The sequence below is a fragment of the Chiloscyllium punctatum genome, chromosome 17 (genome assembly GCF_047496795.1).
Source record: "Chiloscyllium punctatum isolate Juve2018m chromosome 17, sChiPun1.3, whole genome shotgun sequence".
In the NCBI taxonomy this organism is placed as follows: domain Eukaryota; kingdom Metazoa; phylum Chordata; class Chondrichthyes; order Orectolobiformes; family Hemiscylliidae; genus Chiloscyllium; species Chiloscyllium punctatum.
The window spans coordinates 84,003,378-84,030,224 of record NC_092755.1 but is presented as its reverse complement, the minus strand read 5'-3'; the positions used below and the strand labels follow the sequence as shown (position 1 = coordinate 84,030,224).

At 41.3% G+C, this 26,847-nt stretch overlaps 2 protein-coding genes across 7 annotated transcripts in view; one reads left to right on the top strand and one right to left on the bottom strand.

The window, feature by feature from the left end:
- Nucleotides 1–598: 598 nt before the first annotated feature.
- Nucleotides 599–14,577, top strand: pgam5 (PGAM family member 5, serine/threonine protein phosphatase, mitochondrial). Of its 4 annotated transcripts, none has more exons than XM_072587735.1 (6): nucleotides 599–790; nucleotides 2,699–2,874; nucleotides 4,692–4,817; nucleotides 7,407–7,495; nucleotides 8,748–8,878; nucleotides 13,409–14,577. In XM_072587735.1, exons 1-6 carry the CDS (start codon nucleotides 603–605, stop codon nucleotides 13,554–13,556), a joined length of 858 nt encoding a protein of 285 aa, XP_072443836.1. In that variant the 5' UTR covers nucleotides 599–602; the 3' UTR covers nucleotides 13,557–14,577. The 4 variants fall into 4 exon arrangements, with proteins under 4 accessions (XP_072443836.1, XP_072443834.1, XP_072443837.1 ...); XM_072587733.1 differs by having other exon boundaries at nucleotides 8,745–8,878; XM_072587736.1 differs by having other exon boundaries at nucleotides 622–858.
- Nucleotides 14,578–16,160: 1,583 nt separating this feature from the next.
- ankle2 (ankyrin repeat and LEM domain containing 2) overlaps nucleotides 16,161–26,847 on the bottom strand; it is a 59,257-nt gene continuing 48,570 nt past the window's right edge. For all 3 annotated transcript variants that reach the window (XM_072587730.1, XM_072587731.1, XM_072587732.1), the window contains 3 exons: nucleotides 25,300–26,218; nucleotides 22,836–22,967; nucleotides 16,161–17,992 (listed from right to left, as the gene is read on the bottom strand). In XM_072587730.1, coding sequence (XP_072443831.1) covers nucleotides 17,755–17,992; nucleotides 22,836–22,967; nucleotides 25,300–26,218 — 1,289 coding nt within the window. In that variant the 3' untranslated portion in view covers nucleotides 16,161–17,754. The remainder of the gene's footprint in view (nucleotides 17,993–22,835; nucleotides 22,968–25,299; nucleotides 26,219–26,847) is intronic.

Here is a 26,847-nt window from a genome sequence, read left to right as displayed (position 1 = left end):
ATTGCTTAAAACAGATTATTGAATCATTATCATCTTGCTGTGTGTAATAGGTTGCACATTTAAAGTCTGTAATAATAACTATACCTCATAAGTATTTTACTGATTGTAAAAGGTGCTATATAAACAAATCTATTTTTAAAAGAACTGAAACCTGCAAACCATTGTAAAAGATGAAAGACTTAACAGCAATCTAGGTTTATTCACTATATAATTTCAGTTATATGACACTGTAATTTTTTGCTATATATTCTGTATCTTATGATCCTCTTCCACACTCGTGTTTCCAAATAAACCTGTTTGTTGTACTATAACCTAGTGCTGTCTGGTTTTTAAACTGTTTTAATAATGATATTTATCAATTTATACCTTTGTTTGCGAGTACTTCAAACAGATGACTAGGCTGATAGTGTATTATTGCTTAAGTCACCTCAGTAGTTGGAAAGTTTATTTTAGAAACATTGCACCAGATGATCATTAAAATGTGACCAGGCAGGGAGATTCCGATAGTCGAATTAAGCGGAACAAGGTTTTCGAAAACACTCTTTGTCCCTTTTCGGCCACCAGCGGGAGCCGCTGCGCCTGCGTTAATGCTCCCCCCGGCAATGCGTGCCCTGAACATTGGTTCCCTGTTATCCTCCGCGGAGTCGTGTCTCCGTCTTCAGGCGGGCGGGCCATGGCGTTCCGGAAAGCTTTCCAAGTGGCCTGCGGTATCGCTGGCACGGCCGCCGTGGTGGTGGCCGCGGCGGCCACGACCCAAAGGCGCGGCGAGGGCCGGGTCGAGGCGGCGGCGGTGAGTTGGAGCCCGAGCTCGCCTCTGGAGCAGCGAACGGCTGCCGTCTGGGACTCCAACTGGGACAAGTGAGTGCGGGAGAGTCCCCGGCCCCCGGCCCCCGGCCCCGGGGAAGGCCGCAGGAAACACCCTCCCTCTCCCCAGGTTCAAGCCCCGCGGGGCTGAGGGGAGGAAGGCGCGCAGTGTCGGAGCTGCCCACCCTCCTTCCCTCGCATTTTAAATAAACAACAAAAACTCTGCGGAGCTCCTTTCGCCGCCGGCCCCGAGCCCCGAGAGGCCTGAGAGGGGGAGAGGGGGAGATGGGGAGGGGAGAGGGGGGGTCCCCTGTGGACCAGGAGCGGCCTCCCGGGGTTTTCTGCTCAATATTTAACTCTCCATCAATATCCATCATCAGGTGGTTGTGAAGGAGCGTCGCTCCGAAAGCTAGTGCTTCCAATTAAACCTGTTGGACTATAACCTGGTGTTGTGTGATTTTTAACTTTGTACACCCCAGTCCAACACCGGCATCTCCAAATCATTTAAATGAAAGTACCTTAAATAGGAATTGCTGAAAAATCTGTTCAGAGAAAACGGAGTTAATGTACCGAGTCCAGCGCCCCATTGGATATCAAAGGAGTTGGGTATCAAGGGATTTACAATAAAAGCCAATAAGTGAAGTATATACTTGGATTTAGTTGAATGGCAGAATCGTCATTGAAGAGCAGAGTGTGGTCTCCTGTTTCTGTGTCTGTAAAACATGCAGTGTACATATATTGCTGTTTTTATTTCTAGTTTGAGCTATTTTAGTTATTGTGCTGGTACAGTTTGACATCAAGGCTACATTCCACTGAATGCAGTATCAAGGATCAATAGGGGGACAAACTCTCATAGAGATGTACAGCATAGAAACATTCGGTCCAACCCAATCTAGTCCCGCCTGCCAGTACCTGGCCCAAATCCCTCCAAACTCTTCCTTTTAAATATACATCCAAATGCTTCTTAAATGTTACAATTGTACCAGCCTCCACCACGTCCTCTGGTAGCTCATTCCATACACATACCACCCTCTGCGTGAAAACGTTGCCTCTTGGGTGTCCTTTATATCTTTCCCCTCTCACCCTAAACCTATGCCCTCTAGTTCTGGACTCCCCCCACCCCAGGGAAAAGACTGTCTATTTATCCTGTCCATGCCCCTCATAATTTTGTAAACCTCTGTAAGGTCACGCCTCAGCCTCTGATGCTCCAGGGAAAACAGCCCCAAGCCTGTTTCAGCCTCTCCCTATAGCTAAGATCCTCCAATCCTGGCAACATCCTTGTAAATCTTTTCTGAACCCTTTCACAACATCATCTGGTTGGAATCATACCTGGTTGGTACATTGGAAAATGGTTTTGGTGTTGGAGATAAGTCCTCTCAGCTCCAGGACATCTCTGTAGGAATTCCTCAGGGCAATGTCCTCGGCCTAACAATTTGCAACTGCTTCATTAATGACCTTCCCTCCATCATAAGGTCAGAAGTGGGGATTTCATCAATGATGGCACAGTATTCAGCACTATTTGCAGTTCCCCAGATACTGAAGCTGTCAAAATCCTGGAATTCCCTTCTTCGGTTAACCTACAATAAAAGGGCTGCAGAAGGCAGCTCACCAACATCTTCTCAAGGACAAGCAATAAATGCTGGCCAGCCAGTGATGCCCACATTCTACAAATTATTTTTTTTTTAAATGAATTGGTTACTTTCACTAAGTTTGTCAAAATTTAATGCAGTTGTGTATATGCACTTGTGCTGAAGGCAGATTAGTTCTTGATGCATGAGCTGAACAAGTTCTCAGGTGCCTAGTTAAAATGCCAGGGAAGGAGTTTTCTGATGGAATGTAAAACATTGAGAAGGTGGTGCCTGTTATAAACATTTTTGAGTTGCTTTTCATTTAGGCGGGAGCCTATTTCACTGATGAAACCCAATAAGAAAAACAAAGACGACACTGAGGATTTTACTGCTCAACTTGAAAATTACAAAGTCAAAGCCACGAGGCATATCTTCCTCATCAGGCATTCCCAATACAACCTGTCAGCCTCAACAGACAAAGAAAGAAGTCTGACATCACTGGGTCTGTATTCGTGAAATTATTACTTAAGACCCTTTGTAGATTATCCTTTTGGTTTTATCTACTGTTATTTTGTAATGATTATGCATTTGCTAGGATTGAGGAATAACTGTGTTGGGAAACTAGGAGCTAAGATCTTGCAGAGGAAATTTTGCTGGGCTTGGGAGAAAATATAAGGGATGAATTAGACATAAAATTCAGGAATACTCCATAGTTCTAGCAGAACCTGTCAAATGTTTGAAGTGAAATAGGTTTTGTACAAGTGAAAGGAGGAGGCTGGGAGGAAAACAGTTTGAATGTCTGTGGTGGATTAAATGACAAATGGCTTAACTTTTATTTTGGATTTCTAACATTTGCGTTATTTTGTTTTTGGACCACTTGGACAGATTTTAAAAGGAGTTAGCACAGGCATAATAGACCAAATAGTTGCCACCTGTGCTTTATTATTCTATGATACACATCCTCGTTTTCAGATTATTCTCACCATTTCCTGTAATTTCTCCTAGCCCTGTGACTGTTCAGATGTTTGTGCTCATCTAATGCTCGCCTGTTGAGCCACCTCAGTTTGAATCACTCCACCACGGGTGACCATGCCTTCAGTTGCTCAGATCCTAAGCTCTGGAATTCCCTCTGTGCATCTAACTCATTTTCTTCCTTTAAAACCATCCCTTCAAACCTACTTTTCTGCTTTTAGAAAGTCAATTGGTGAACAACAATACTGGAGCCAATCTATACACAATTTCACATTTATTTACAGGTTGAATCACTACAAGTATCCATCACCTAATTTAACCTGCCCCCACCTTTTCATCTCTTTATATTTGCTCAAGAGATATTTTCAAATCAACCTGTTCAGAGATTATTACACCCCTGAACCCAGGCCTCCCAACCCAGGGATAGGGACATTAACACTCACCACAAAAACCCTTTTATATTTACACAATGAAAACTACGTTAATGCACTCTATTTCCAAATAATTAAACACAATTGCTGGATAATTAATCTTTTAATAGTTATTTACTTTAATCAGTTTTTGATCATTATCCCTGCATCTCCTTGCATGCCTCAGTGTCTGATTTTGCTTTATAATTTCCTGTGAAGACCTGTGGAATGGATGTGGATGTAGGTTTGCTCGCTGAGCTGGAAGGTTCGTTTTTCCAAGGATACCCAAACATATAAATAGAAAGCGGGCTACACCACCAGTGCTTCATTCGGAGATTCACTGAAAATGCTACCTAGTATGGAGACGAAACATCTGAAAACAAACCTTCCAGCTCAGCGAGCAAACCTACATCCAGAACCTCAACCTGAGCGACAAATCTTCTCAAAACTCGCAAACACCTGTGGAATGTTTTCTTATGTCAGAATTACTTTATAAACTTAGATTGTTGTAGTGCAGGAAGCCAGCAAGGTTTGAGAGTGGAAGAGCAGATTACAGAGTTTGATTTGCGGTGGTGATGCCAAACTCAGATTTTAACTGTTGGAGAAAGGCCAAGTAAACCAACAAGTTCAGTTGTTTTAAGCTCCTTGGTCAGAAAGGATGTGCAGGAGCAGCCAGTGTTCCTTTAAACCGGCAGAACAATGTCCAGGACAGGACATGTTATAAAGAGCAAAGCAGCTCATGTTTCATTATTTGTGTTTTACAGTTCTAGAAATGTGTGTTTCTCATATAATATTGTTAATATATTCAGTACTTGAGCAAAGCATAGTCCATCAGACATTTGATGGAGTTTGTTTAATTTATTAGTTGAATGACTTGCTGCTTTATTGACAGTATCCTGGTCATTATCTTCAGGCTGATAATGTTACTTTGTTCCAGGACGTGAACAGGCTGAACTAACTGGTCAGCGATTGGCAAGTTTGGGATTGAACTATGACGTTCTCATTCACTCCAGTATGACCAGAGCAAAAGAGACAGCAACAATTATCAGTAAATACCTGCCAGGTAGGTCAGGGTGAACTCAGTCAGACTAATACTGTGTCTTACAGGTACTTTGCACATCAGTTTTCTTTTTCTGATTTTTAATAATCAATTGTAGCATAAAAAAAGTGAAATTTGCATTTGTGAGACTTGGATATTTAACAGGGACAACACACAATTAGATTTATTCACTCTCCTCAACATTTTTCTTCTTTTAAGACACTCCTTAAAACCACCTCTTTGGCTAAATCTTTGATCACCTCTCCTTATGTGGCTTGGTGTCAATTTTTATCTGATAACACTCCTTTGAAGTGGCTTGGGATGTTTTATTATGGTTAAGGTGCTATATAAATGTAAGTAGCTTTGCATATCCATGAAGTGTAGATGAATGTAATAGTCATAGATTCATCGAGATGTTCAGCACAGAAACAGGCCCTTTGGTTCAACTCGTTCATGCCGACCAGATATTCCAAACTAGTCTAGTCTCATTTGCCAGCACTTGGCCTATATCCCTCTAAACCCTTCCTATTCATATACCCATCCAGATGCCTTTTAAATGTTGCAATTGCACCAGCTTCCATTACTTCCTCTGGCAGCTCATTCCAAACACACGCCACCCTCTGAGTGAAAAAGTTGAGATTAAGATAAAAGCCCTTTGACTACTTTGGGACCCAGTGATGGTTGAGTGTTGCATGCTGCGTGCTGGGAGAAACACTGGAACATAGACCTAAGTCCCCAAAAGGTCTCCACGATGAGTTTTGCTCACTTCATGTCTTGATCAGTTGTAAATTCACTGATAGACATTGATCATTGTGATCAGTCATTAATTCCACTATCATGAACTAGGTGGACCTTGGTCCTTTTCCTCATTTAGAAGTTTTTAAAAGATCTGTTGATGAGAATCCTGAATAAGACTCCAAAATCCCGTTGTGCTTCAGATTTTCAAAACCTTTCCAGTTTAGAAAATAGTCTATGCCTCTATTCTGCTTACTAAAGTGCTTAACCTCCCACCTCTCAGTATTGTCTTCCATCTGCCATTTCTTTATCCACTTTGCGAGCATGTTCCTCCACCTGTCTTTGTGTCATCTGCAAATTTAGCAACACTACCCTCAGTTCCTTCATCCAGATCATCAATGTATAACACGAATAGTTGTGGTCCCAACAGGACCCCCTGCTGAACTCCACTAGTCACCATCTACTATCCTGAAATCAAACCCTCTAATGATGAAAGTCGAATTGAATGGAAATCTGGTGGTGCGTGAAGTGGAGGAGCTGCTTGGTGGGTGACATTGGCGATCAAGGCTTCTGTATCTAAGGTGAGTGGTGTCCATCGGGGCGGAAGTGCCTGCAGCGCCAGCAACCTCAGGGACAAAAGTAACGTACGAGGTAGGTATCGCGTCTCCTCCACTTCACGCATCACCTTGAACCCCACCCCTCCCAATGGAACAAGGATAGAACCCCCCCCTCACCCCGGTCTGCACCTTCCACCCCCACCTCCCTCTGCATACATCCCCCGCCTCTTCTGTCATCTCTAAATGGACCCCACCACCAAAGATATATTTCCATCCCTACCACTATCAGCGTTCTGAACAGACTATTCCCTCCGCGACTCCCTCATAAGGTCCACGCCCCCACCAGCCCACACCCCACTCCTGGCATCTTTCCCTGCCGCTGCAGGAAGTGCAAAAACTGCACCCACACCTCCATCCAAGGCTTCAAGTGAACCTTCCACATCCATCAGAAATACATTTACCCCTATCAGTGTCATCTAATGTATCCGTTGCACCCGGTGTGGTCTCCTCTACATCAGGGAGACAGGACACTTTCTTGAGGATCATTTCAGAGAACGTCTCTGGGACACCCGCACCCACCAACCCCACCACCCTGTGGCTGAACACTTCAACTCCCCCTGCCACTCTGTCAAGGACAATGCAGGTCCTGGGCCGCCTCCACTGTCAAACCATTATCGCCTGACACCTGGAGGAGGAACACCTCATATTCTGGAATCTCATACCTTGGGATCTGTAACCACATGGGATCAATGTGGATTTCTAGGAGAAAATGAAGAAGGGCTTATGCCCGAAACGTCGATTCTCCTGCTCCTTTGATGCTGCCTGACCTGCTGCACTTTTCCAGCAACACATTTTTAATCAATGTGGATTTCAACAGCTTCCTCATTCCCCCACCCCCCACATTACACATCCCAAGCTTCCAACTCAGCACCGCCCTCCAGACCTGACCTATCACGTTCTCCCTCATCTTCATCCACCTATCACTTTCTCAGCTATCCTCCTCCACCACCACCCCCCTACCCCCTATTTATCTCTCAGCCCGACCCACAAGCCTCATTCCTGATGAAGGGCTTATGCCCGAAGCGTTGATTCTTCTGCTCCTCGGATACTGCCTGACCTGTGTTTTTCCAGCACCACTCTGAACTAAACTCCTTCTGTGGCAGGTCATTGACCTCAGTTGCATCTTTGTAGCGAAATTGAAGAGTGTTCATACGTAGCAATAGTGGGGAATGGGGCAAAAGTATCAGTGTAAGTAAGCAATTAGTGTTTACAATGTACTGATTGGATGTGGCATTTATACTTGTGAGCATTGTGATTCTAGGCTTGGAAATGATGAGTTGTGACTTACTGAGAGAGGGAGCACCAATTGAACCCGTGCCACCAGTCAGCCATTGGAAACCAGAGGCTATGGTAAGAATGAAGCTAATGGTAACTTTCAATAAACTGCTTCTGTTGAGAAATGTCAATGGAAATCACAAGAGTACACGCTGTCCCATTGGTACAGTGCATTTAATGTTTGAATATAGTTTGACTTTCTTTTATAGATGCGGATGACTTGGCAAGTTTTTTTTAATGAACTTCTTGCTGTTATGGAGCCATGTGGATTTTAAAAGTATTGTTATAACTCACCCCTTTAACCCAAAACTGCTTTGCACAAAATTTCATCTCCTATTCTGCTGTTTCTACAGAACATGGGTGTGTGGAAATTGGTGAATGCTATTAGTTTTAGATACATTGAAAGCTGCACTATTGCTAAAAGAGTCTACTGAGGCTGTGTTTCTGTTCTGCTGATGCTAATTGTCCCTCTCTGCGTAAGAGATTGAAGTATGTGAGAGCAGTTTTGTGCTCTGGATTGATAATTGGGATGAGTCCAGACTAAGTCATTGGACAAGTTGATTTTAAATCACATCCATTTGAATTGAATTAAATTCAGGTCACAGCAGCAAAATGCCTGTGTTCCCCCAATGGGACTCAACATATCACCATCGACACAGAAATCAGGAATACTTGCCTCGATGAGTGAAGCTCCAATAACACTCAATAATCTCAACAAAGCAGTTCACCTTTTTGGAACCCTTTGCTCTCTACCATTTAGAAGGATAGAGGCAGCAGATGCATTGGAATACCACAACCTGCTCTTTCCCCTCCAAGCCAGCTAGTGTCCTGACTTGGAAGTACATCACTGCTTGTTCACTGTCACTGGGTCAAAATCCTGGAAGTCCCCTCAAACAGAACTGAAGGTGCTCCAATACCCAACGGATTAAGAAGGCAAATCAGCACTGTCATCATCAGCATGACAATTGGGGATGGTCAATGAATGATGGTTTAACCAGTGTCACCCACATCCTATGAACAAATAATCTAAAAAACTGTATTTTGATTCCTTTAGCAATAATTTGGAGAAGGAGCAGGTTACAATTCTGTTTGAAGCGTAATCTAAAATGTATATTTCATAGTGTCATTATAATTGTTCTCGACATATTGCATCCACTTTGCTGTTAGAAAGGGAGTTCCATGATTTTGATCCAACGAAGGAATGGCAATATATTTCCACATTATAGCTCAGAGATGGATTTTGCCAATATGTTTGTAATTTCTAAACATTACGTCTTTCCAGACAGTATCTAAAGTGACTTACATATTTTTGAAATGTACTCAGCAGTATCATGAAGATGGTGCAAGAATTGAAGCTGCCTTCCGACGCTATATTCACAGAGCTGATCTGAAGCAAGAGAACGATAGTTATGAGATCATTGTTTGTCATGCAAACGTTATCCGCTATTTTGTTTGCAGGTATTTATTCAATGTTTGTTATAACGGGAAAGTGTAGATGTTTTATACCTGATAGTGAAGTTCCAAATAGCTATTTGAGCATCAAGTCAATGTTCTGTTTAGTATAACACCAGTTTGATGATGTTCATAAATGCATGCAAATCTATTTAGTTTTTATCAGTCTCAAAAATCTGTTGGAAATGAAACGTCTTGCCTGTGCACTCTTGGTAATACATTTCAGTGATGCTTAAAGGTTTTGGAAAAATCTATATTGAAGAACTGACAGGGTTGAGATCAGTTCTGCAAAGAAACTGGACAAGCAAGGATTATTTTCCTTTCTGCAAAAAAGATTAGAGGACATTTAATAGAGTTGCTCAAATCATGAGAGTAATTGAGAAATTGTTTCTAGTGGAAGGAATGGTAACCAGACAGGCCATAATTTTAACATTATCACCTGAAAAAAGCAGTGCCGCACTGACTCACGATTGTACTGACCACCTAGAGTTTGTGCTCAAATATCTGGAATGGGACTTAAACCCATACCTGTCAGAGCTGGGAGCATAAAGGCTAACACCAAAATATCACAGCTACATTCAGACTTATCAAACTGAAGGAGAAGAACTCACTTAAGTGCAAACAGCCTCGCTTGATTTTGTCTTATTCATTTATAGGATGTGAGCTTCAGGAGTAAGACCAGCATTTATTGTTCATTCCTAAATGTTCTTGAGAAGGTGGTATTAAGCTGCCTATCTTTGATACAGTTCACTGGCTGGTTAGGCCATTTCAGAGGACAGCTGAGAATCAGCCACATTGCTGTGTGTCTGGAGTTGTCTGTAGGTCAGATTAGGTAAGAATACCAGAACTCCTTCACTTAAAAAAAAATTAGTGGGTTTTTAATGACCATGCAGTAGTTACATGATTATTACTATTGGTACTAACTTTTAACTCGAGATTTAGTTAATTAATTGTACTTCATTTCCCCAAATGCCAGGCAGGTATTTGAACTCCTGTCTGTAGGTGAAAGTGAGGACTGCAGATGCTGGAGATCAGAGTCAACATTAGAGTAATGCTGGAAAAGCACAGCAGGTCAGGCAGCATCTGTGGAGTAGAAAAATCGACGTTTCAGGCAGGAGCCCTTCATCAGGAATGAGGTAGGGAGCCTCCGGGGTGGAGAGATAAATGGGAGGGGGGTGGTGCTGGGGAGAAGGTAGCAAAGAGTACAATAGGTGGATGGAGGTGGGGATGAAGGTGATAGGTCAGAGAGGAGGGTGGAGCGGACAGGTGGGAAGGAAGATTGGCAGGTAGGATAGGTCATGAGGATGGTGCTGAGCTGGAAGGTTAGAATTGGGGTCAGGTGGGGAGGGGAAATGAGGAAACTGGTGAAATCCACATTGATACCCTGGGGTTGAAGGATCCTGAGGTGGAAGATGAAGCATGTGTCCTCCAGGCGTCAGGTAGTGAGGGAGTGGTGATGGAGGAGGCCCAGGACCTGCAGGTCCTCAGCAGAGTTGAGGATGAAGTTGAAGTGTTCGGTCACGGGGCAGTGGGGTTGATTGATTGGTGCTGGTGTCCCAGAGCTGTTCCCTAAAGTTCTCTGCAAGGAAGCGTCCAGTCATGCTGTCTACAGTCAGCTATGCTCAACTGAGGGCCACACACTCTCAGAAATGCAAAGGACCCCTTCTGTACTATATCCTAAAAAATTCATATGGACCATCTCTGATACCTCCCTCACCTTTTCTGGACCTCTCCATCTCCATCAATGACGACCAACTCAACACTGACTTTTTTTTTACAAACCCACCGACTCCCACAGCTACCTGGATTACACCTCTTCCCATCCTACCTCCTGCAGAATGCCATCCCGTATTCCCAACTCCTCTGCCTCTGCCGTATCTGCTCCCAGGAGGACCAGTTCCACCACAGAACACACCAGATGGCCGCCTCCTTTAACCACATGGAAGGGGAAATTACAGTCTTTAAAGATGCCCTCCAACACATCTCATCCATGTCCCGCACTTCTGCCCTCGAACCCCACCCCTCCAACTGCAACAAGGACAGAACCCCCCCTGGTCCACACCTTCCACCTCACCAACTTCCACATAAATCGCATCAACAGCCAATATTTCCACACCTCCAAACGGACCCCACCATTTGTATATTTCCCTCCCCACACCTATCCGCTTTCCACACAGACCGTTCCCTCAGTGACTACCTAGTCAGGTCCTTGCCCCCTAACAAACCACCCTCCCCTCCTGACACATTCCCCTGCTACCGCAGGAATTGCAAAACTTGCGTCCACACCTCCCCATCTCACCTCCATCCAAGGCCCAAAGGAGCCTTCCACATCCGTCAAAGTTTCACCTGCACATCCACAAATGTCATTTATTATATCCGTTGCTCCCGATGCGGTCTCCACTACATTGAGGAGACTGGACGCTTTCTCGCAGAGCGCTTTAGGGAATGTGTCCGGAACACCTGCACCAATCAACCCTACCGCCCCGTGGCCGAACATTTCAACTCCACTCCCCTACTCTGCCGAGGACATGGAGGTCCTGGGCCTCCTCTCATCACCCGACGTCTGGAGGAAGAACGCCTCATGTTCTGCCTCGGAACACTTTAACCCCAGGGCATCAATGTGGACTTCACCAGTTTCCTTATTTTCCCATCCCCCACCTTACCCCAGTTCCAACCTTCCAGCTCAGCACCATCCTAATGACCTGTCCTACTTGCCAATCTTTCTCCCTACCTATCTGCTCCACCCTCCTCTTCGACCTAATACCTTTATCCCCACCTCCATCCACCTATTGCACTCTTAGCTACCTTCTCCACCCCCCTCCCATTTATGTAAACACCCCGGAGGCTCCCAGCCTCATTCGTAATGAAGGGCTCCTGCCCGAAACATCACTTTTCCTGGTCCTTGGAAGCTGCCTGACCTGCTGTGCTCTTCCAGCATCACTCTCATCTGAACTCCTGTCTGTATCCAGCTGTTATGAATTACTAGTTCAATAGCATAAACTTTATGGTACAACACATGATCTGTTTGCATTAACAAAATAATGATTTAACTAATTGTAGTCGGCATAGATTTTTGAATGGATAGTTGTATTTGACAAATGTATTAGTTTTTTTAGGATGCTACTAACAGCATTGATAAAGGGGAGTTAGTGGATAGAACATATTCAAAATTTTAAAGACTTTTAGTAAAGATTCCTATAGGTTAGCATAACTGAAGTACGTGGAATAAGAGGTAATGTACTGGCACGCATTTAAAGATTGGCCAGTGGGCAAAAACAGTAAGGATAAATGGGTTATTCTAACGTTGTTAGGTTGTGTCTAATGGGATATTGCAAGGATCAGGTACTTGAGGTCCCAGTTGTTCACAGTACGTTTCAGTGATTTGGTTGTGTTGTCCAAGTGTAAAATTTCCTATGTGTTGTGAGGAAGACCCAAGTTAAAGGATTTGGAAAGACTTAGTGAGTGGACATTAACATAGTAGTTGGAATATAATGTGCACAGTTGTGAAGTTATCCACTTTGGTAGGAGGAACAGATGTGCAGAGTATTTATCTTAAATAGTAACCGATTAGAAAGTGTATGTACAAAGGGACCTGAGAGTCCTCACTGAATAATCACTGAAGGTTGACGTGTAGTTCAACAAGCAGTTAGGAAGGTTAATAGAATATTGACCTTTACTGTTACTTTACTCAAAGCCTTTTGCAATAATGTCTTATAGAACTTTGGTTAGACCACACCCAGTGTATTACATGCACCCTTAGTGTCCCTTAGGAAGTATATTATTGTGTAGATGAAATGCAACAAACGTGGAATTCACCAGACATTTTCTTCTAGGATAATGGGACTTCGTTATAGAGAGAGATTGGAGAATCTGGACCTACGTGTACTGGACCTATATGTACATGTAAAATGAGGGGTGATGGAATTGAAACTTGCAAAATAATTAAAGGAGAAGCAAATGACTACAGATGCTGGAATCTGTACTGAAAACAAAAAATGCAAGGAATCACAGTGGGTCAGGCAGTATCTATGGAGAGAGAACAAGCTAATATTTTGAGTCGAGATGACTCTTCATTTCTGGGTTCTGATGAAGAGTGACCTCGACTCGAAACATTAGCTTGCTTTCTCTCCACAGATACTAGCTGACCCACTGTGATTTCCAGCATTTTTTTGTTTTCTGTCAAAATAATTTAAAGGGGTGGATGTAGTGAATAGATAAAGGGAAAGTCACTTATAATTGAGATTAGAAATTCTTTTACTGTGAATATTTGGGATTCTCTACATCAGAACAGTAGAAGCTCAATCACCAAGTATGTTTAAGCAAGGAATTGGCAATTTCTAAATTCTGAATATTGTCCAGCACTTGCTGTATTTGCATATGGACTGTTTCAGTATTTGAGGTCTTGCATCATTTTGTTATCATTAGATCAGAAGTGGGGATGTTCTCTAATGATGGAATGATCTATTTTGTAATAACTTCATAGATTCACCAATATTTAATACATTTTCCAGTAATCCATGTTTTTTCTCTTTGTAGAGCTTTGCAGTTTCCGCCAGAAGGATGGCTGAGGATGTGTCTCAACAATGGCAGCATCACCTGGCTTACCATCCGCCCTAATGGGAGGGTTGCACTCCGAACTTTAGGAGACACAGGCTTCATGCCTCCTGACAAATTAAGTCGCTAGAACAGAACTGCTGCTTATTATTTCAAAATCTTGTGCTTCATTTCACAGTGCAGAATGTTGTCTAATACTTGAAATGATATCAGTTGTCACCATGTCTGTTTACAAGTTGATTTTTATTTTAATAATTTTCTGTACATTTTCAAATCACTCCCCTGAATCCAGGTTGTATGTGTGTTTGTGTGAGAGATATAATTAATTAATGTTGATTCATTTTAGCTGATAATGGACTTGAATGATGTCTCTGCCTGTGCTACCGTATGTTTCTGTTCACTTTCACTCCCTTACCTCATTGTAACCTTGTTGAGAACTAGTAAACTTAACTTGGAGGGAGATGCAAAGTCTGGTCCGGAGTGTCTTTATCACTGTACCAGTAACTTGCTTTTTAAAAATTTTAATGATTCTCAGCATAGAGGTTTGTTTAGTCTATCAAAGAGTCACTTTTCTCTCTCAGATATTGTATGCTTGAGGCAAAGCAGTGCCCCATTATCAATGTTAGACCCTATTAGTACACAGTATCTTGCTTTACTTTGGTTAGTGAGACATGTTATTCTCCTTGGCTCATTGCATAGCTAAACCTAGCAGCAGGCCTTCCTTGCCCTGTGCAATGGGGTGCATTAGCCAGTACTGCTCAGGCAGGGGGAGAGCAGTTGCTATGAATCTGATCCTCCATCGGTCATTGAATTGTGATATCCCTGTAGGTGAACAGGCTGTTAAAACCATGAATGAAATGGGATAACTTCCCTCTGTTAAAGGAAATATTTTTTTATCTTTATAATACAGTGTGTCAGAACCAATGAATTAATTTTGAAATAGTCATTAATTTTGAAATAATCACAGCTTTGATGGGGAGGGTTGAATAAAAGCTGAATGAAACAAATCATTATACTTGATAATTGGTGATCAAGCTGTAGAATTTGTATCATGTTTTGCATTAAGCAGTTTACTGATTTTTTTTCCCAGACTACATCAATGCAATATTAAATTCATTACAATGCTCTGCAATAAAGGGTTTTTAAACAAACTGTTGTCATGTAGCAATAGACATATTATTGTCAAGTAATATGATTGAAAGATCACACTCAGTAACTTTCATCCCCTTGAAACTACATCCATAAATCTGGTTAAAGTTATTGTAATTATCGAAGGACTCATTCTAAGTTAATTCTTTTTCATTTGAGTTCGAAGTAGCTTCTGGGCTCTAACAATCTTCCAAGAGTATTATTCACAGAAAATCTTGACCACAATCATTGTAAATTGAGATTACCAGCTAGTCCTAATTCATTCACTCTGTGGTACAACTTAAGTCAGTGAAGGGGAACAGCCTGTTATGTAAGTGGTGTTGATTAAGTACTGCATTCTGATTTTAGCAGTGAAAGGTTTTCAAATCAATTACTCAGAAGACCATAAACTTAACTGGAGTGCTGTAAAAAAGCATGTGCACCTTGTGGCAAGCTGCAAGAGAACCCTCCCTCTGATAATTTGCTGTTGGTGAGAAAGAGGCTAATTCAACTTACAACAAGCTACAGGCAGAACAAGCCCCTCTTCACGCCATATGGTGTTAGGACTTCTAAGAACTAAAGATATGGAAAAGAAAATTTCATCCTCCCAATTAAATTCCAGAAAGTGCAATGTGGATTATACCTGTTGGGAAATGCCAAAAGTCACCAGTAGTAAAGAAAATAGTTTATATCAGATCTAGTCAAAAATTAGCTTCAACTCTCAAATGTTTGAATACAGCAAACACCTTACTTCATAACCATAATGCAGGATAGAGGTTTTCATTGAGGATGAATGAAATAAACAACTCAAACTGATTATGGTCATCCAACACTTTGCAAAGCCTAGATATGCTCGAGATTAACAATTACAAATACAGCCCATTTAAAAACTCTTTTTAACAGGGCTCTTCTACTTATTGTCAGCAAGTTTTCTTTTGCTAAAAGATTGGATTACAAACTAGTCAATCTTAAAAGTAAAGCAAGTGCCCAGAGAGATGGAGCAGGAAGTCCACCATGTGGCCAAAACAGGAACTGAATTAAACTGGGTCATCACTGTGCTCCCTCCCAATGAGATCATCCTTTCAAGACTGGCACAGAACCTGAGCACTTCATTAAGTTGATGTAATCATTTTGGTTCTTTTTCTAACGTGAACAAAACCTTCTTTTCCAAATTCAATACGGTTTATCTGATGAAGGGGCTACACTCTCCAAAAGCTTGTGATTTCAAATAAACCTGTTGGACTATAACCTGGTATTGTTGGACTTCTGACTCAGTTTTATCTGAAAGTGAGCAACCTAGCTTCATGGTCACTACACCAATGTCTTGCAGTATTTATTGAAACATTGTTCTAGTTAGAAGTTATACCTTTAAAAATCCTACCTCCAATTTCTTAATATACTGTTTTATTGATATCATTTTTCTCACCAACATTCAATAGTAATTCATCATGTTAGAGAATTTCTGCTGTTTAGGAATTCTTTGCACAGATCAGCTGAAGATTTATAAACATTAGAAATAGGAACTTGTCAGCAAAGGTGCTTTCCTTCCCCTCGTTACACATCTTCCATATAATTATAAGTCTCTTTTTAAAAAAAGCAAAGAAACTCACTGTACAGAAATGTTTATTAAATTACTACCTACACTAGACCAGTTATTAAATTTCAAAGCATGTTACCACAGGGAGGGGAGAATGAATTTCTTGCTCTTCTTCAGCTGTCAAGTACAGCACCTTGAAGCCAATGACAGTGAGAAATTAACCCAGTCACAATAGCATCAATATTACACTTGAACTGAGCAAGTCAGGATACAGATAAACCCACAATATAAAAATTTACAAATCATGTGTTTGATTTAATTTCCTAAGTTTTTGATTACACACAAAACTATTCAATGCTACTCAGCAACTTGCACTTGCATACTGAACACTCATATATTGTTCAATGGCTTTAAAAAAATGTGAAACTCCATTATAACAATTAAATGTTTTAATTTTATGCATTTTTCTTTATTCTTTTCTCTAGTCATCATTTCACATTTACACAGTAAGAAATGTACCATAAATACATGCTACATCCCAGAGGTGCAGTCTGAAAGGTCAGAGGCAATAAGGTCAGACATTTTCATATAATTAGAGGACCAATCTACTGGCACTTATGGGTGTAGGAGCAACAGTGTAAAACCACTTTATACAAGGACAAAAGTGCTTTCAGGTTAGCACTGTGTCCTAGGTATCTGTGCTGTAACAATGTGGGGGCTGAACAGTAGATGGTCTCCAGAAATTATCCAGTCATCCCATACCTATATGCTGCATTTAATTACATTAAAGGCAACAGTAATACTAGTCCATAGCTCAATTAAAAAGTACTTTTAAAAAGGCACTAAAAAGCTTGCAAAAGTCACAGATGCAATTTTCTTGCAACAATTTTTAATACAATTGACAAACGTACTGAGAATACTTAATGACCAATGCAAACAAGGTGTCAGGGAGACTGATTCATTGCTGTATGTCAGTACCTTATTTTCTCTCTTCATATGTTTAACATAGATGTTTTCTGCCTTTCTACACATCAGTTATAGAAACTTGCTTTCTGTAGCACATTTCAGTTCCATGCTGTATAATGTTCAGTAACACACCCATAAATGTACATTCCAGCAATAACAAATAAAGCCAGTTTAATTTATTCTTCCTCTGCATGACTTCATTCCACCCCCACCCCCCAAAATAAGTGGAATCTTAGAGAAATTTCACAGAAATTAAATTAAAAAAGAAACACAACTGCGAGTGTTACTAACATTATCAGCCTGGTCCAGGATGCTGTTCAATATTCAGAGCTGCCTTGGTCATGAAATCCTCAGAAAAGTTAAATTACTTTTTCTCCCAATCCTATTTTCGGGCAAGTTCAAATAGGGGACACTTTATTACAGCATGGCATAAAAAAGTTGTAATGTATTCATGTCTGGATGAAGAGATGGCAGAAACATCAGGGTTAACATTGATTACAGAGAAATGGGGAACTTGGGATAATACAGGCAATAAGGAAATGCAATGAAAATTGATTTACATCAAAAGAATACATTAACAATGAAACAGCCATTGTACATTTTAGATGTATTTAGGAAACTACATTTCTTTTTTCAAAATATAAAATCAGTTCCTCCTCTAAAATGGGTCAACATATTGTTTTCACAACAGCAAATGTTAGAACTCAGATGATTCAGTTAAGTGCAGAAGTCGCAGCACCTGGATATGGCTGGCATAGGCTGGACTGTATCGCCCTGGGCTTCCAAACTCTGAGTATGGAAAGCTCCCAAATTTTCCTGGACTGTGGCACAGTGGACTAGATCTCCCATGAATGGAGAAACCAGGGCTGCATGGAGAACTCTGTGCAATGGACTGCATTTTTGGTCTCCCTTTTAGTATAGCAGGGCTTGGCCAACTGCAAGAACAAATAAAATTGTGAAAGCAACTGCATGTCAATTTATTTGATCCACTTGCCAGGTTTTACCTCGAGCTCTGCCATGTACACAACATTTTGCAGAACAAACTCAATAAACATTAGTTCAACATACAAGTATTCATGTCATATAATTTATTACCAAAGAAGTTGACTTTGAGGGTTGCTGGTAAGATATTTTCCACATCAGAAATGATAATGAGAACTAGAACTGCAAGGTGAAAACTGCGCAACTGCAGACAGCCTTTGCCCATATCCCACATACATTAGAGGAAATTGCATTGATCTGAAGATGGTTCTGAGGTTACTGAGGAGGTCCTCCCATTGCATCAACTATCTCGAGGATAGCAACATGCTATGCAGAAGTAGTAGTTAGCTGAAATTAACTGTGGCCTTCATTGACTTTATTCAAACATGACAGATCAGGTAGGTCAGGATAAGTAGTTTATATACAGTGATTCAGAGCTGTTACATTGTACTGCTGGGATGAATGGCATGAAGATGAAGAAATCAGAACGCCCAATCGCAGGGTAAATAATTTTCAACTGTTTAAGATTAGTCTTGATGAACGTTAATTATATCTTTATGTAAATACTGGTCAAATCGACTATATGTCATTTGCCTTTACATTTCCCACTCCATCTGATTGAAAGACCTCAGGTTTTATTCAGGGCCTCAAGTGCATGACCAGAATTAGAGGGAATAAAAGTTGTTCATGCTCATTAAGAATTCTAAAACACTCAGCACTGTTGGAATTTCTATCCTTTGAAATGCATAAAAGCAGATTATTATGGACTAGGCCAGATCACACAAAACATTCTTATGCAGGCAGCCAGACCGCAACTTTGCAATTTGTTTCAGTAAGTGTATAGTGAAAATAACCCAAAGTTAGTTAGGCTGACTACCAGGTTTTAAAAATTTAATCAAAATTATGGAATGAAACACAAAGAACAGAATATAGAATACCTGCAGAACTCGGTCTATCCAAACTAGACTTAATTATGCTGTTCTGAAAAAAACGTGCAACAGTCCCAATAAACAAACTCCCAAACAAACAGTAAAACTGAAAGAGGCTTACAGATCGAAGTTAGAAGGACAGAAGGAGAGAGCCAATAATTTTACTGTAAAATGGCTCAATGCATATAGAAAATGTTGCACTGTTTTTGTATAATGTTATACAATCTGGAACAAATATTTGCTGTTCATCATAACAGTTCAGTTCCCAGGAGAACATTTATAATAATCATTAAATGAAATACCATATTTGAATTAGGAACAAACACTGCATCTAATTTTTTTGCTTAAGAAAGCTGTAATGCTAGTGGCTATACTGGATTACACAGCTCTCTCTGCTGGAGGACCATTAAAACAATGGTGCAAATCTCGCAAACATATAGCCTCACAGATACACCATATGCTGAAAATAACAGGTTCTATACCAAATATTTGATATGTTCTAATTAAATCTTCTTGGCAATGCATGGGTTACAATAACTCACATAAAACATGTTTTTCAACACATTCTGTTCAAAACATAAAAGGCCGTTTCCTCTCTTTTAGATAATTTTTTCTCTTATTCTCAGCTGGAAGTGGTGATTACATTGGGAAACAGATGGATAGGTGCCAGCAACACAAGCACAGTGCTCCCCAATCTTTGGCCATCAAGACAGCAGACCTCCAGTCTATGCACAAACACGACCCGATCTTATTGTTGCCAGTCATTTTATCACAGCGCCCTGTTCAAACGCCCACTTGCCTGTCCTCGGCATGCTGCAGTATTCCAGTGTATAAACTGGAGGAACAACATCTCATCCTCAGATGGGTCACTTTACAGCCTTCTGGACTTAATATTGAGTTCAACACATTCAAATTGCGACCCAACTCCCATTCCGTCACTTTCTTTTCGTCTTACTTGTTACATTCTCTAACACTATGTCCGCCCTCCCCTCCCACGCCCCAGTGAGACTGTGTTCTCTTTCAGGTCTGGCAGGAGAAACACCATTGTTCTGCCATTCTCACATTCCGATCACTGAATCTGAATGATCAACACTCCAACAGCACTTTATATCCCACCACCGCTCCAACACCTGCTCTCCCCTCAACCGGCGCATAAATGCTGCTCTCTCCACACTTCACATCAGCTCTGTCATTGAGATTCAAACCGTTAGCTTGCTCTCTGACTCACCGTGATCCCCAGCATTTGTTGGTTTCAACTTTGACCTCTCTGACCCTGTTTTGGTACTTGGAGACTGACAAGATCCTAAGAACTGAGGATGTTGTAACATCTGGGTCACCTGGAAATCACCTCCCCTGCCACAGTGTTTTGCAACACTGCATTCAGGCTTAACCCCTCTCATTTTCTTTAGGTTAGAAGGGTGGCCATGAATACCCACATGAGCCCCAGTTATGTTGTTTCTTTGTGTGGTCCCTGCTCCAGTCCTATCCCAGACCGGACCCAACCCACAATTCTTTCTCCAATATATCAATATCATCGGTGCTGTTTCCTTCTCTTGTCTGGAATTGGAAAAGTTCATCGATTTCACTTCCAATTTCTAGCCCATCCTCATTCTCACCTGATCCATCTTGAACTCCTCCCTTCCCTTCCTCGACATCTCTGTTCCCATTTCTGAGGATAAAATGGCCACTAATATCCACTATAAACCCACCGACTCCCACACTTACCTGGACTATACATCCTCGCACCTTGATTCCTGTAAAGACTCCATTCTGTTCTCCCAGTTCCTCCATCTCCATCACATATATTCCAGTGAGGCCAAATTCAACGAGGGAATCTCTGAAATGTCCTCCTCCCTCAACTGAGGATTCTCCAGCACCATTGTTGACAAGGCTCTCAATGGGGTCCGAACCATCTTCCGCCCTCACCCCCTCTCTTCCCTCCCACAACAGGGATAGGGTTCCCCTGGTCCTTGCCTACCATCCCACTAACATCCACATTCAGAAGATTTTCCACATTCAGCTATTTCTGCCACCACCAGACACACATTCACCTCCCCTCCAGGACACCCTGGTTCACTCTTCCTCCTCTCCCAACACTCCCCCACAGCACTTCCCCCTGCAGTCGCCAAAGATGTAACACCTGCGCATTTACCTCTTCCCTCTTCAGTATCCAAGACCCCATATCTTTACAGGTGAAGCAGCACTTTACCTGAACTTCTCACAATCTAGTCTACTGCATTCACTGTTCAGTGTGGTCTCCTCTACATCGGAGAAATGAAGCATAGACTACAGGTGTTCTGCAAAGCAATCGCCCAGTCTGCCCACAGAAATGATCCTGAGCTTCCAGTTGCCTGCTACTTTAACACACCACCCTGCTTCCTGGCCCACATCTCTGTCTCAGGCTGACTGTAGTGCTCCAGCAAAGCTCAGTGCAAGCTGGAAGAACAAAACCTCATTTTCCACTTGGGAACCCTACAGCCCTGCAGACTCAATATAGAATTCAATAATTTTAGAGCCTAAACTCGCCCATGTACTAAGCCCCCAATCCCACACACCTTGTTACCACAAAGTCTGCCAGTACACAGCACTTATTGTTAGCCACTAACAGTTTCCATTAATAGCTATTTATTCTCCTAGCCAGATTGTTATCCACTTTTCGTTTGTCCAACTGTTCATCTCCCTCTCTCTTTCCCCCCTCCCCCAACACTATATCTGCACATAAATTGACATTTTCCTAGCTACCGTGAGTTCTGACAGTCACTGGGCCCTAAATATTAACTTTGATTTTTCCTCATTGTTGCTGCCAGACCTGCTGAGCTTTTCCTCTAAAAACTCCTGCTTTTGTTTCTGATTTATAGCATCTGCAGTTCTTTCGGCTTTTATCAAGGATTGACCTGTCTGGCCATGCCCACTATTTAAATCACTGTGGTATTTTTAAGTGGCCAGATAGTTGTTAGTACTCAGTCGAGGTTTCATGACAGTCAGTGCTGCCTTAGTTTGCAACCCCAAAATTTTTGCAGCCAACCCCAGTGGAGGTCTCAACCCACTCTGGGAAACCCTGCTCTGGCACCTTGAACCTAGGCCAATATTGATATGAACTTAGACCATGAGAGTCAGCAGATTGTTCGATTCTGGGAAGTCAAGGAGACCCAATTCTGTCTGAATGCCATACAGATCTGTTCAAGATCAGGACCTTCCTCCCTTCTGGGCAAAGTGAGTGTTGAACCTGAGGTTTGTTCTGTATGACTTGATACTGAGCATCTGATAGTTAGATTTCACATACTTTAGAGTTGAATTAGGTAATGCAGTTGGTTTTGGTACTGACCTGTTACCCAGAAATTGAAAATCCAGAAGGTTCCCAAGTTAAGAATTAAAACTGAATTCAATTAATCTGGTCTAGAATGGCAGCAGTAAAAACAAACATGTCTACTAAAGAAACCAAATGAAAAATAAAATTGGTTTACTAATGTCCTGCAGTGTGGGAACATGTCACCATCAGACTTGGTTAGCCCTACCCCCACCTTTTCCAGTTCACATGTTGTGGTTTGCTTCTAATGTCCATTGAAAAAGCCAAAAACTAAAGCCTGGCCATGACTATCTTAGGACAAGTACTGAGTTTCATCAGACTCACTTATTTCCCCAAGAATAATATGGGGAAAAAAATGATATTTTAAGAAAAAATATCATCATTTCTGTACAAGTTCAACAACATACACTTTTACAACCTGCTTACCAATGGCATATCATCAGATACAGTATATTAAGGCAGTATCAATTTGATACCTTCAACATTTGTAATTAAAGGACTAAGCCGCCATAATCTTTCTCCAACTGAGGGTACAAGGTTTTCTTTGTTTTCAAAACCCACCTTTGCATTTCTGACGGGGAGTAGAACTGCATTCTGTTCTTCCACTGACTTAAACATGGGAACATCAGAGGGTCAATATCAACACCATTCAGCGCAGCTAAAACATCACTGTCAAGCTTCGTTGGTCCATCTCTGGAGGGGAAAGAGAGAGAACTGTATACACTTCAATGTTAACCAGTAACTTCGATGGCTCCAAGTATTTTAAAAGCATAACACTCCAGGTGTTTAAAAACATTCTTTTATTCTTCTCTTCACCTCACCCGTACTAGAGTAGGCTCTATACACCAAAGAAAAATCATCCTTTGCCTCAATTTAGAGCCCATATTTTATTTCTGAAGTTAAGATACTGAAGTTCTTTGCTTTGAAAGGTGTCATATACAGGCCTGGTATCTGTGTACCTTTATCAGTTTCCTGAAGGAGTAATTGAAGACAAAGCTGAAACCTGGCCTGACATTTCTCCAACCCTGTCCCAGAGAGCTCAAACCAACGGGAAGGACTCAGATCAGTGAACTCATATCAACCAGGAATGAAGTCTTCATTATGAAGTCTTCAAATGGAGGGAAATGGCTCAGGAAATTTCCTTTTAAATAATTTCTTAGAACGAACTCTGATGGAGGTGGGAGAGATACTAAAAGAGTATTTTGCATCTGCGTTTACTGTAAAAAAAAACAGGATATGCAAGATATTGAACATGGAGAAATAAATTGAGGCATCTTGAAAAATATCCATATTACAGAGGTGGTGGTGCTGGACACACAAAACACAAAGGTGGATAGGGGCGGGGGGGGGGGGGGGGGGGCAGGGTCCAAAGCTAGAGGGCATAGGGTTAAGGTGAGGAGAGGCAAGTTTTAAAAAAAGAGATTTAAGAGGCAACCTTTTCACCCAAAGGGTGGTGCGTGTATGGGACGAGCTGCCAAAGGAAGTGGTGGAGGTTGGCACAATTACAACATTTAAAAGGCACCTAGATGGGTCTATGAGTAGGAAGGGTTTAGAGGGATATCGGCCAAATGCTGGTAAATGGAACTAGATTTATTTAGGATATAGAACATTATAGCGCAGTACAGTCTGGTCAGCATGGACAAGTTGAACCAAAGGGTCGGCTTCTGTGCTGTATATTTCTATGAGTCTACTTATTACTTTGCATAATTTGCATTGAAAAGAGGAATTAAAGAGAAACTTTTTCACCCAGAGCAAACTCTCTACTTGAATAAAAGCAAAGGACATTTTTAAAAATGCATGGACGCACAAAGATATCATAATTTACAATCCTGAATTCAAGAGCTGGGAAGTGGGATTAGGCTCAAAATCATTTTATTTTGGCCAGCACAGACAGAGTAGGCTAAATCACCTTATTCTATGCTGTAAATCTTTCATTTTGTTTTAATGAAATCTAGCCTGGTAAATTTCAGTACTAAAAACTAGTTTCCTACATTTGAAAGTAGAAAAGTAATAAGCAGAAGTATATTATATTTATTCAATAGTTAGGCTGGATGAGTTAGTTTTGTTAATGATGTATTTATTTACCCTCTAGCACCTACCCATCATCAATAGTCCTAACATTATACATTAATAATCTGGATGAAGGAACTGAGGGTATTGTTGCTAGGTTTGCAGATGATAAGGATAGGTGGAGGGACTGCAAGTGTTGAGGAAGTAGGGAGACTGCAGAAGGACTTGGACAGGCTGGGAGAGTGGTCATAGAAGTGGCAGATGGAACAAACAATGGGGAATGACATTCTGTACACTGGTTGGAAGAATAGAGACATATATTATTTTCTAAATGAGGAAAGGCTTCGGAATTATGAAGCACATTCTGGCTCAGTCGTCAGTTAGGAAAGTAAATGCAATGTTAACATCAAGAGGGCTTGAATACAAGAGCAGGGATGTACTGCTGGTGTTGTACAAGGCCATGGTCAGACTGCATTTGGAATGTTGAGAGCAATTTTCAGCCCTGTATCTAAGGATGTGCTGGCACTGGTGAGGATTTGGAAGTGGTTTACAAAATTGATTCTGGGGTAACAGACTTGTCATATGAGGAGTGGTAGAAGGCTCTGGGTCTGTATTCAATAGAGTTTAGAAGGATATGGGAAGATCTGATTGAAACTTACAGAATACTGAGAGTGGACATGGAGATGACATTTCCATTACTAAGAGAGACTAGGACTTAGAGGGCATAGTGTCAGTGTGAAGGGATGACCTTTTAGAATTGAGATGAGGAAGAATTTCTTCAGCCAGATGGTGATGAATGTGTGGAACTCATTGCTGCAGAGGGCTGTGAAGGTCAAGTCATTGGGAGTATTTAAGACAGAAATAGATAGATTCTTGGTTAGCAAGGTTATGGAGAGAAGGCAGGAGAATGGGGTTAAGAAATATTATGATGGTTGCATGGTGGAGCAGGTTTGACAAGTCAAGTAGCTTAATTCTGTCCCAAATCATATGGTCAAGTACGTTATCGGTTCCTTACCCAACCAGAAAGATCCCCTTGGAGGATCCTCTTCTTAAAGACCCTGGAGTGTGCTTGGGAAGAAACTGTTGCTGGTCTTCTGGGGATCTGCCAGTAATGTTCTCCAAATGCATAGTGGTCTGCGAGTTCAGTTTGTCTTGAGATGCACTAGATTCCTGTGTTGAAGGATTTACAGAAAACTCCCTTTCCAAAGTAGGAGAAATCACTGTCCTACAGGCTTGGCTGCTGCTATGTGCATAGTTCCTCTGATTTTTGAGCTGTAAAGTTGCTACCTTTGATGTGCATAATGACAATAAATCTGAGATTTCACCACTATCTTCTATCACAGACTGCTTCTGGTCAGGAGTGAGTAATGGATTTTCCTTCCTGGTTTCTTTTTCAGTCACTCCCTCACTCTCAATTAGATCACTCTTACTCCACTGTATATCCTGGTCATTCATAGAGCTTTTCTCATGAGCTACCAATCCTGACACATTACTGCCCATCAATTCTCCAGTTACTTCATTCATCTCAGACAGCAAATTTCTCTCTTCATCATCGTAGAGTGAAAGCTTTTCAAATTCAGCCATGAGGTTAGAAACAGGGGAAAGGATATCTTTTGATCCAGACATGGTAAATGAACGAGAACATTGCCCTCCAGGATTTTCAGTACCAACAGGAGAACAGACTCCATTTAAGTTGGGTGAGATCGCCATGTCAAGTTTACTTAGATTGTTTGTAGAATCAATAAGGTCTGTTGAGTGCTGCACAGGAAGTATATGGCATCCATTTCCTTCAATGGTACCAGGGCTAGTTCCAGAACTAACCACTGACATGCTGACTTTTAGTGCAGCATTTTGTCTATTTTTTAATTCTTCTAAACTGAGGTCATCATCCAACAAAGAACCAGAGATCGAGCTGCAGTACTTATTAGTTTTACCTGTAGGAGGAGAAAAGAATAAATTTTGATTGCAATTTTTCACAAAGACCTTAAATATCATTCCTCCACAATATTCGCTTTTAAAAATCACAGCAATAAGAATGGGAAACTCATAACAACATGAAATGATTGAGGTGAATAACTTAGATATCTTTGGGGGAAGGCAAATAGTTGAGGGAGAAAGGAGCAGAAGAAATGTTGATAGGATGAGACAAGAGAAGTGGGAAGAGGCTGGTGTGTGGCTGATAAATGGTCAGATCTTTTGGGCTGGTTTTTAATATATAAATTATAAGGAGTATGACTAAAGAAGATTAACACTCTTCACCTCAGACTAGGATAGAGATTAGAATCTCATCCAATGTTAATGCTCCAACTCCACTGTCAGTATCTGCAAGTCCCTCTGAAAGTTTACAAACAGCTACTGCTGCATAAGAAAAAAATTAATAAATGTTTGCAGCTTATAGCTGCTGGATTTGTTTCTTTGCACTACAGTATAGTCTGTGCGCACAGAAGCTCACTTTTGTTATTTGCTTTAACTATGTATAAATGTTCAAAATTAAAAATTGTATGGATTTGAAAGTAGCAACCTCTGCGTTATGTTGGTATCTTTAACATGGCCAGCAGCTTAG

Excerpts from the sequence above, each read along its gene's own strand:
- pgam5 (XM_072587733.1), top strand. The coding sequence starts at position 603 with ATGCGTGCCCTGAACATTGGTTCCCTGTTATCCTCCGCGGAGTCGTGT. Across the intron at positions 2,875-4,691 it reads AAGAAGTCTGACATCACTGG|GACGTGAACAGGCTGAACTA; the intron begins GTCTGTATTCGT and ends ACTTTGTTCCAG. Across the intron at positions 4,818-7,406 it reads TATCAGTAAATACCTGCCAG|GCTTGGAAATGATGAGTTGT; the intron begins GTAGGTCAGGGT and ends TTGTGATTCTAG.